This window comes from Pollachius pollachius (genome assembly GCF_949987615.1).
Source record: "Pollachius pollachius genome assembly, chromosome: 11".
NCBI classification, from domain to species: domain Eukaryota; kingdom Metazoa; phylum Chordata; class Actinopteri; order Gadiformes; family Gadidae; genus Pollachius; species Pollachius pollachius.
This window is the reverse complement of record NC_136944.1, coordinates 5,823,287-5,834,201: the sequence shown is the minus strand read 5'-3', so window position 1 is coordinate 5,834,201 and position 10,915 is coordinate 5,823,287. Positions and strand designations below refer to the sequence as shown.

Genomic DNA, 10,915 nt, shown 5'->3' with positions numbered 1-10,915 from the left:
ACCTATGCAGTTAGCCTATACAGCTTGCTATGTGTGGTAGCTAATAGCCCACTAGGCTTAAGCCACTGGCATGTAGTCCATACAGCTTGCTATGTGTAGAAGCTAATAGCCCGCTAGGCTAAAGCCACTGGCATGCAGTCCATACAGCTTGCTATCTGTAGCAGCTAATAGCCCGCTAGGTTAAAGCCACTGGCATGTAGCCCATACAGCCTGCCATGCATAGCTAAAATCTAGCTAGGACAAAGCCACTGGGAAGTAGCCAATTCCGCCTGCTATGTGTAGCTAATATCAGGCTAGGCTAAAGCCACTGGCATGTAGCTGTGTGTTGTTGCTTGGATGTGCACCAGCGGGTCTGGGGTCTGGTCTGACCAGCGGCAGCGGCAGCAGACCAAACCACGGACCCGCCCTCGCTGCTACAGAGTTCTGCACCGGGCTCTGATCTTCCAGAGAACGGCAGAGAACAAACAACATACCGTTCTCTCCCTTACCCAATAAAATTTTTTGGAATGAAAGTTTATTCAATAATGTTGCAAATGCAATTTCATGAGAAAACAGCGGGAAACCAAAAAAAAACAACCGACACAGATATAACAACAAAACACAGGGTCGGGAAAAATACACACAAAAATACATTGATATATATCTGCTGCTGCTCAAATCGGAGTCTCGGAGCTCTTCTGGTTGGGTTTCGGTTGGGTGAGACTCTCTGGGTGTATTTTGCAAAAAGCTGTGGGTTAATGTAGTGCTCATTGGCACTTCAGCATCAAGGCGTCCAGTGTGTCCCAACTCAAACAGCCTCTAAAGTCTAGTGTTTCTACTTCTAGTCATGGAGGCATTCACTCGGATCAACATTTACCGTATGTCCATCGGTCTCTCTGTCTCTCACTCCGATATGTCTGTCTCCATCTTTCCCTCCATCCGTCCGTCTCTCAGAGGAGAGTCAGGAGCAGGTAAGACGGAGAACACTAAGAAAGTGATCCAGTACCTGGCCCACGTCGCCTCCTCCCACAAGGGTCGCAGAGACCACAACATTCCTGTGAGTGGTCCTACCCCCCCCCCATCCTTCTTCCCCCTTCCTCCTCCTCCTCATCCTCCTCCACCCATCCTCCTCCTTACCACCACTAAAGATGCTAACATTTACAGCTGAATGAAATCGTTGAGGATGTTTCCAATGTTTATCTTTAACATAGGTTGACAATTTTGCTTCTCATTGGGTCATTGCTTCATGCTACGCTAGCAGGCTAATTCTAGGCTATCAGGCTAATGCTAAGCTATCGAACTGATACTAGGCTAATGCCCCCTGGTTTTCTATGCTCTGGATTCTAACCCCTCCCTTTGTTTAACAGCCTGAATCTCCCAAAGCATTGAAGCTCCAGGCAAGTGTATCCCTCATCATTCTCCTGGTGGCTCATGCCACCTCTACACATCGTACATAAATGTTATACTAAAACATCTGCAGCAATCTGATGTAAACGTCGGACCAAATACCGTAACAATACATCAGGGACAGTGCAGAAACGAATATCTTCTATGTAGTGATATTGTGAAGTTGGTTATTGGTTAAGTGGTATGTCACCTGGATTTAGTCAGAATACTCACTTTTAGGAGATGCATGTTAGGATTCTTGGGATCCAAGGGTACTCAACCTATTCTAGTATGTTAATTTGTTGTTGCACAAATCACTTTACAAAGTAGAGCTTATCAAAACCGTACCTCTGTATAATTAGCTACGGATGTGCTTAAGCTAAGCATGGTAGTATAAGTTAGCATTGCACTTCAGCTTAGCATGGTGGTTAAGGTTCATATTGTACATTAGCTTAGCATTATACTTTTATTTTGCATGCTAGTTAAGATAAGCTAAGCGCCCTGACCGGATCCATGAAGTTAACATTCGGCGCGCAGTAGAAGAGGGATGCAGAGCCGTGCTGACAGGTGTGTGAGATGTTTGACCGCTCGCTGACGTCTCTCCGCAGGGTGAGTTGGAACGGCAGCTCCTCCAGGCTAATCCCATCCTGGAGGCCTTCGGAAACGCAAAGACAGTGAAGAACGACAACTCGTCTCGATTCGTGAGTTCGGTTGTTAATTCACAAAGCATGTTCCAAAGGTTCTCCAAGGGAAGGAAGATATTTCTCCAATGACGTGATCACACAACCAGGCTAAACCAATATCCTCAGTGTTTAAAGTATTTGTTGTACTTTGCAGGGCAAGTTTATTCGAGTCAACTTCGATGTTGCTGGATACATCGTGGGGGCCAACATCGAAACCTGTATCCTTAACCACCGTCTGAACCGCTGACTCCAAAGTATCAGAAAGGTAGTGATTACAGAAGTACTATATTTGTTAAAATATGTGTCAAGTCAAGTGCAGAAGCAGTTGCTGGGCTCCGCTGGTGAATGCCGGCGGGGTCGGTGTGCGGTGAGTTAAGGTTGGTGTTGGAGTGAGACTGATAATGTGTTTTACAAGGATTCCTTTCCTAAAATGGAGGTTTGTATGGTTTCTAGAAACTCAGATTGAATACTGTGCCACAGAAGCGATGAACCCGTTCTGCTCAAAGCCTGAAGCTAATCCTTGAGTTCTGGACCACTTGCTCACGTTTCAGTGTTCCCAGTGTTCCCACTGTTTGCGTAAACCATGTTAAGCCCGGCTGGATCGTCCTGGCAACCCCTAGTCCAGTGATTCACAACCTTTTTATGGCCTGTGGTTTCTTTTATTTGTTTTCAATGTCTGAAATTGTTGTGTTTTGGCTTCCCTTCACATAATTGTAACCCTATCAAAATCTGCTGTTATATCAATGTCCCGGTGAACATACATCGTGCCGTACTAGTGATACGTAGTAGTTTGCTTGTAGCTACAAACAATCTGTCTGTTGGCATATAAAGGACATCTCTGAGACCTTTCAAACCTTTTAGAGTATTTTCAAAAAATCTATATATCTCTAGCATATAAATGTACAATCTCCCACAACCCCATCCGCGTATGAGACCAAGTGGGTTCCCGACCCTCGGGATTGGGGACCCCTTGTGTATTACCACTAAGGTTGCTTTAGAAACAAACTAGTAGGTGTGTTAGACAAGGCTGTCACAATCACAACCCCGCATACATTTGCCATAAATGAAGGTTTTTGAGGATTCAAGGTGTAGAACCGTAGTGTCCTGGTCCTATGATCCTTAACGCGTGGCGTCAGACCTTCTGGAGAAGTCCAGAGCCATCCGACAGGCCAAAGACGAGAGGACCTTCCACGTGTTCTACCAGCTGCTGGCGGGCGCTGGGGAGCACCTCAAGAGTGAGTACATCCAGACCATAAAGAACATTACGGACCATCCAGACCATCTGGAACAAACAGACTATACATTAGATACATTCATGTGTCTGATGTGGGGGTGTGATGTGATTTGTGTGTGTTTCTGTATGTGATGGTTGTGTGTGTTTCTGTATGTGATGGTTGTGGTGGTGTGTGTTTCTGTATTTGATGGTTCTGGTTGTGTTGGTTCCAGCCGACCTGCTGCTAGAGGGGTTCTCCAGCTACCGTTTCCTGTCCAATGGGAACGTGACGATCCCCGGCCAGCAGGACAAGGACAACTTCCAGGAGACCATGGACGCCATGCACATCATGAGCTTCTCCCATGAAGAGATCGTTTGTGAGTATAGACAGGGAGGCCGTCAGGCAGACAGAAGGAAGGACAGACATCCAACAAGTGTGTTTGATAGGGTTTCTGGGATATTGATACTCTTTCTCTGTCTCTGTCTCTGTCTCTGTCTCTCTCTCTCTCTCTCTCTCTCTCTCTCTCTCTCTCTCTCTCTCTCTCTCTCTCTCCAGGTATGTTGAAGGTGGTGTCAGCGGTCTTGCAGTTCGGGAACATATCGTTCCGGAAGGAGAGGAACACGGACCAGGCCTCCATGCCTGAGAACACAGGTGAGGCCACACCTTTAGCTCCAGCCAATCCGAGTTATGGTCTTGCCCTCTCGATGCTCATGCTGAATCCAATTGGAAGTAAAGAAAAAACGTATTCTGAAGTCTCTCGGCTCTACTCAGAGGATAATATTTTATGTTCCTCTGTGCTTTGCTACTTTTTCCTCGGAAAAAAAAAAATCCTTTATTAATCCTGCAGACTGTGGCTCTCTTTAGTCATGAATCTAAAGTCCCCCCCCTGAGCAGAACTCGGTCATCATTCTTTTATTTTTGGAAAACGCTTTCAGCGAGATCGAAGCCAGACCGATCTGTAGGGAGAAACAGAATGTGAGCCGGGGAGATCAGGACGCTCTCTGGGGGCCGGTTTACATGTACTTAAGCCAGACACCGAACCCTAACTGTTCCCGGCCAGCTGGCGGCCTGCATGGTTCCCCCACCCTGAGGCTCAGAGTGTCCATCAGAACCTGTAGAACCTCCATCACTGAGGTCCTCTGTGTCTCCGCAGCGGCCCAGAAGCTGTGCCACCTGCTGGGCATGAACGTTATGGAGTTCACCCGGGCCATCCTGACCCCCAGGATCAAGGTGGGCCGGGACTACGTCCAGAAGGCCCAGACCAAGGAGCAGGTAGGAGGACCTGGACCTGGCTATGTTCAGTCAGTAATGTCAAGTAGTCTTAGTGGGACCTGGCTATGTTCAGTCAGTAATGTAACGTAGTCTTAGTGGGACCTGGCTATGTTCAGTCAGTAATGTAACGTAGTCTTAGTGGGACCTGGCTATGTTCAGTCAGTAATGTAACGTAGTCTTAGTGGGACCTGGCTATGTTCAGTCAGTAATGTAACGTAGTCTTAGTGGGACCTGGCTATGTTCAGTCAGTAATGTAACGTAGTCTTAGTGGGACCTGGCTATGTTCAGTCTTGGCACCGAGCCTTTGTCCCACCCCCCACCAGGCAGACTTTGCCATGGAGGCGCTGGCCAAGGCCACGTACGAGCGGCTCTTCCGCTGGCTGGTTCACCGCATCAACCGGGCCCTGGACCGCACCAAGCGCCAGGGGGCCTCCTTCATCGGGATCCTGGACATCGCCGGCTTCGAGATCTTCCAGGTGATCCTAGCGCTGAACACCACCGTGGTTCACTCACGCTGCACACTGCTTCTTAATCTGTTCATCTGTAGTGAGACAGGGGATTATGGGATAGCCCATTGGTGGGTAAGGGGACGTTCATTTACTTCGATAATTATATGTACATCCGTTTACATTCTACATTTAGGGCAATTAGCAGACGCTTTTATCCAAAGCGACTTACAATAAGTACACCTGTCAGAGGTAGGAGAAAGCAACAACATATCGCTGTCGGTACAGTAAAGATGTTCATGGAAACAAGTGACAAGCACAAATAATTGTTAGGTTAACCCATTCCCCGTATACAACAAAGATAGCTAGGATAAGATGCTACACAATGCTCAGTACTATTTTTTTATCCAGCCATGCAATCTTTAGACCGCTCTTTAGGGGGAGCTCCGCAGGTTGCTTGTTGTGTTGCCTGAAGCACACGGCGGTGTTCGAGATGGACAAAAGATAACGCCTGAGAATATTCCCTTTCAAAATAGGCTTGAGTCCCAGAGCGAGTGCATAACTACAGCTCCACTACAAACAATACCATTCTACTTCTTGTTTATGCCGTGCTAAAGAATGCGAGGCGCAATCCTTGCTTTTGGGCTTTACCCTGTCAGTCGCACGGTTACTACGGGTCTTAACTCCGTCTCCCGCTCCCGTTCATCCCTGCAGCTGAACTCGTTCGAGCAGCTGTGCATCAACTACACCAACGAGCGGCTGCAGCAGCTCTTCAACCACACCATGTTCATCCTGGAGCAGGAGGAGTACCAGCGGGAGGGCATTGAGTGGAGCTTCATCGACTTCGGCCTGGACCTGCAGCCCTGCATCGACCTCATCGAGAGGCCGGTGGGTCCCCTCCGCCTGGTGGTCCCGGTGGCACACTGCTGATGAACCCCTAGTCTCTGCTTCGCCCAGTGTTGACCCGCCCCCTGTTAACTTCTTGTTTGTCTCTTGCTACCGCTGGTTTACTTTTTGTTTACCTCTGTAGACCTGCCTATCTTCTCTTGTTTACCTTTGAAACTTTCGTTTTCCTATAGTTTAACTCAAAGTTTTGTTTATCTTTAGTTTAACTTATTGACTTCCTTCTTCCCTTTTGTTTACTTCCTGTCTCCCCCTTGTCGTTGCCCTCTGCAGAACAACCCCCCGGGCATCCTGGCCCTGCTGGACGAGGAGTGCTGGTTCCCCAAAGCTACAGACAAGACCTTCGTGGACAAGGTCCTCCAGGAACAGGGCACCCACGGCAAGTTCCAGAAGCCCCGGCAGCTGAAGGACAAGGCGGACTTCTGCATCATCCACTACGCTGGCAGGGTATGAAACCTCTCTGGCATCTATTAGGCAGGCAGGGTAGGACACTTCAATATCATTTAAGTGTCCTGCCATGCCTGGGGCAGCATGTGGCTCAGGAGGTAGAGCAGGTGGCTGGTAGCCGGCAGGTTGCTAGTTTGATCCCCGGCTCCTCCTAGAGTGTTGAGTTGTCCCTGAGCGCGACACCTCACCCTGACTGCTCCCGGCGAGCTGCCTGTCGCCCTGCGTGGCTGACTCCGCCGTCGGTTTGTGAATGTGTGCGATGTATATATGCAGTCGATTATCAAACTAGGTAGGCATGGTAGTACACTTCAATGTCATCCACTACGCTGGCAGATTAAGGGTCAGGTTCTTACCCCCAATGCCCTAATAATGCTACACCAACCTGAGTATCAATCATTTTTCTTTAATTTATCTTCCAATCATGGGGTAGCTGGTTCGAAACCCTGCTGTGTAGCACTGAGTTACACACTGCTTAGCTACTGGATGGTATGTAACTAGCAGCCTAGCTAGCTCTCTGTGCAACTGGGTTTAATGTTAGATAGCTTTCTGTTTAGCTACCCGAATTCTGTTTGTGAGCGTCCCAGTCTCAAGTCTCTACCATCCCAGCGCTGGGTTTTAGCCGGGCTGGAGGTTTTGGTAGCCAGACCCCTCAACACAATAGTCCAGTTGTTCTATTTCTGGGAGCAGTCCCCCACATCTGGTTCACATCGGGGTGATATCCAGTCTGTGTTACATAACCCGGAGTGTTTCCACCTTATAGTGGGTTTCTGCCATCTGGAGAGCCATACTTCCCTGCATTCCAAACTAATATCATCTTTCTGAGTTAAAACACAGTCAACTGCCTCTCTTTCTCTCCTCGTTCCTCTTTTAAATGTTTAAACATGTTTAAATATCTAAATTATCCTGTTTAAATCTTAATCTTAATCTTAATCAAACTTTAGTAATTACATTCTGTTCTATGAAACACTTTTACATAGTAAGTACCAACACTGAAGTTACCATTTTTCTGGGCTCCTGAGGATTTGTTAGGGATTGGCCGTTTTGCTTGGGGTTTTTGCTCGCTGTTAGTTTATGGTCTGGCTTTGAGCCGTCTACAGGCTGTTAAAGACTGGAATCGAACCAGCACCCATCAGCTCCTTCCCTGGTGAATAACATGATGATATGATCTCTCTGTTTCTGTTCGGTTCAAATTACTCAAAGATGCTGCTGGTTATAGAAAATATGTTATAGAGACTTGTTTTGCAGGTTAGCATATCAAAACTAATTCAATTTATTTACAGAACAACATCCATCAAAGGTTGACAGAAAACACTTGAAGTTGAACACATGTTTTCAGTTTATTATCCTCCATTCGATATTATTCATGTCACGATGGTGGTTTGTTGGAGGTGGAGGTCTGCTAAAGAGTCAGGGATTCTTGCAATTTCTTAGGGACTGCAATGTAATCCTTTCGGTGCAGTAACTGTAATTGTACGGCCTGTGTTGGAGGTGTGTTGGAGGTGGAAGTGTGTTGAGGTGGAGGTGTCTGGAAATTGGAGGTTTGTTGTAGATGGAGGTGGAGGTGTATTTAGGCTCAGGCGTCTGAAGGGGGAGGTGTGTTGGAGATGGATGTGACCAAGACTCTGTGTCCCTCCAGGTGGACTACAAAGCCGATGAGTGGCTGATGAAGAACATGGACCCGCTGAATGACAACGTAGCCACTCTGCTCCACCAGTCCACGGACAAGTTTGTGTCTGAGCTCTGGAAAGACGGTGAGGACCACCGCATACTAACACCTTACATACTGTCATATTAATAAAACATGTGATTTGGCTGATCACAGATATAACCACTGAACCTGAACTACTCTGTATGTATTTTAACAACACCGCCAAGAAACTGTAACCATTCCAGACTCTGCAATCGCGTTAACACGGTCTATAGTGTGTGCTGCTAATCTCTTTTACGTCTTTACTGCAATCTGCCCTGCTCTCTCTCCCCTCTCCTTCTACCACATTTCTCTTTCTCTCTTTCTCTCTCTCCTTCTCTCACTCTCTCTCTCTCTCGCTCTCTCTATCCACCTACCACATAGGAAGAGGTAGATAAAGAGAGAAATAGAGAAAAAGAGAGGGTAAGAGAGACATAGGAAGAGGAGGACAGAGAGAGCTCTCTTTCCTCCTCTTCCTATGTCTCTCTTACACTCTCTCTTCTCTATTTCTCTCTCTATCTACCTCTTACTATGTCTTTCTTGCTCTCGCTCTCTCTTTCTCTCTCTCTGTCTATCTAACTCTCTCTCTGTCCACCTCTTCCTATGTCTCTCTTACCCTCGCTCTCTTTCTCTTCCTATCTGCCTTATGTCTCTTTTTTCTAGACATTCAGACCTTTCGGAGAGCCTCTTTCTATGATAATGTTTCTGAGAGCCCTGAGTCGCCAGGTGACTGATGTTAACACGCCTAGCACCTAGCATGGCTGCCTGGCAACGCTCTTGCTGCCTGACAATACTCAGGCTGCCTGACAATACTCTGACTGCCTTGCAATGCTCCCGCTGCCTAGTGACATTTTTGTCTCGTCTAGTGACATTCTGGTTACCTGCATGGCATTCCTCTGCTTCCTCAATTCTTTTTATTAAGAATTATTTAATTATTATTATTATTATTATTATTATTATTATTATTATTATTTGCTATTAGTTGAACAGAGTTCAACTGTTATAGAGTTAAACTATTAATAATGTTATTAATACAGTTACCTATACAGGGTTAAATCATTTGGACTGTAGCTGAGCATGCTAATCAGAGCACTGCTGTCCTGTCTTTTAGCAATGTTAGCACGGCAGCATTAGCAAAGCAACAATGAGAGAAAGCGCTTCCAGTGCAATGTCCATCCAGCTCTCAGACTGCATCATCGTCTCCTGGCATCACTTCCTGTCCTGTCTTCAGTCCCTCTCCTTTCTTGACCTCACTTCCCCTCCTGTCCTGGTATCACCTCCTGTCCTGACATCACTTCCTCCCTTGTGCTGACACCCCTTTCTGTCCCCTCCAGTGGACCGCATCGTGGGATTGGACCAGGTGGCGGGCATGGCGGAGACGGCGTTCGGCGCCGCCTACAAGACCAAGAAGGGCATGTTCCGCACGGTGGGGCAGCTCTACAAGGAGTCCCTCTCCCGCCTCATGGCCACGCTCAGGAACACCAACCCCAATTTCGTACGCTGCATCATCCCCAACCACCACAAGAGGGTAGGTGTTACCATGACAACCATCACATCATCCCCAACCGTCACAAGAGGGTAGGTATTACCATGACAACCATCACATCAAACCCCAACCGCCACAAGAGGGTAGGAGTTACCATGACAACCATTACATCATCCCCAACCGTCACAAGAGGGTAGGTGTTACCATGACATCCACAACATCATCCTACAACCACCGCAAGAGGATAGGTGTTACCGTGACAACCATCACATCATCCCACAACCACTACAAGGGAGTAGGTGTTACCGTGACAACCATGACATTACCCCATACCACCACAAGAGGGTAACATGACAACTTGTTGTCATGTTAAATATGAGGGGAGAGATCTTGTATGTTATATAACATGTGATATTAAGGTGGTGATGTTCTATGTCGTATAACATGCTATATTAATGTGTCCCAGGCTGGGAAGCTGGAGCCCCAGCTGGTCCTGGAGCAGCTGAGATGTAACGGAGTCCTGGAGGGAATCAGGATCTGCAGACAGGGCTTCCCCAACCGCATCCTCTTCCAGGAGTTCAGACAGAGGTACCCACCTCACCGCTTACCTCTCTACACCTCAGAGCACACTGCATGGACCGCCTGTTATCCACTGAACATCTCTCTCTCTCCAGGTATGAGATCCTGACACCCAACGCCATCCCCAAGGGCTTCATGGATGGGAAGCAGGCCTGTGACCAGATGGTGAGGAAATAACCATACTTTACCGTATAGACACTGTCCGTACTTTCCGCACCTTACCGTAATGTACCTAATAACCACTACCTAACCCTACCGTAATATACCTAATAATCACTGTGCGCTGGTAACACACCTTACTGTTATGTACCTAATAACCACTGTCCACCTGTACATCACCTGTACCGCACCTTAACGTGATGTACCTAATAACCCCCTTCAACCCGTACCTTACCATAATGTACCTATAAAGTGTCCGCCTGTACCTTTCCGTAACAAACCTAATAACCACTGTCCAGCCTTACATCACTTACCGTAATGTACCTTATAACCGCTGTCTACCTGTACATCACCTGTACCACACCCTACCATAATATACCCAATAACCAGCGTCCACCTCACCTCTCAGTCTGCTGCTGCCCATCACCTACGAGCCGCAGCATAGGCTGTATGTAGTAACCTTCCCCCCCCGCCTCCCCCTGCCTCCCAGATCAAGGTGCTGGAGCTGGACGCTAACCTGTACCGCATCGGCCAGAGCAAGATCTTCTTCAGGGCGGGGGTCTTGGCCCACCTGGAGGAGGAGAGAGACCTCAAGATCACCGACATCATCATCTACTTCCAGGCCGCCTGTAGGGGATACCTGGCACGCAAGTCAGCACCTCTTCACAATCTTA

At 47.6% G+C, this 10,915-nt stretch overlaps 1 protein-coding gene across 1 annotated transcript in view; it reads left to right on the top strand.

Annotated features, from left to right (window-relative positions):
• The window catches only part of LOC307082502 (myosin-10-like), a 43,067-nt gene that overhangs the window by 10,941 nt on the left and 21,211 nt on the right, over positions 1-10,915 (top strand). The window contains exons 5-19 of the mRNA XM_079746108.1: positions 934-1,036; positions 1,974-2,066; positions 2,203-2,266; positions 3,185-3,283; positions 3,495-3,638; positions 3,818-3,913; positions 4,416-4,534; positions 4,858-5,010; positions 5,695-5,868; positions 6,157-6,330; positions 7,967-8,081; positions 9,352-9,545; positions 9,970-10,091; positions 10,178-10,247; positions 10,732-10,892. Coding sequence (XP_079602234.1) covers positions 934-1,036; positions 1,974-2,066; positions 2,203-2,266; positions 3,185-3,283; positions 3,495-3,638; positions 3,818-3,913; positions 4,416-4,534; positions 4,858-5,010; positions 5,695-5,868; positions 6,157-6,330; positions 7,967-8,081; positions 9,352-9,545; positions 9,970-10,091; positions 10,178-10,247; positions 10,732-10,892 — 1,881 coding nt within the window. The remainder of the gene's footprint in view (positions 1-933; positions 1,037-1,973; positions 2,067-2,202; positions 2,267-3,184; positions 3,284-3,494; positions 3,639-3,817; positions 3,914-4,415; positions 4,535-4,857; positions 5,011-5,694; positions 5,869-6,156; positions 6,331-7,966; positions 8,082-9,351; positions 9,546-9,969; positions 10,092-10,177; positions 10,248-10,731; positions 10,893-10,915) is intronic.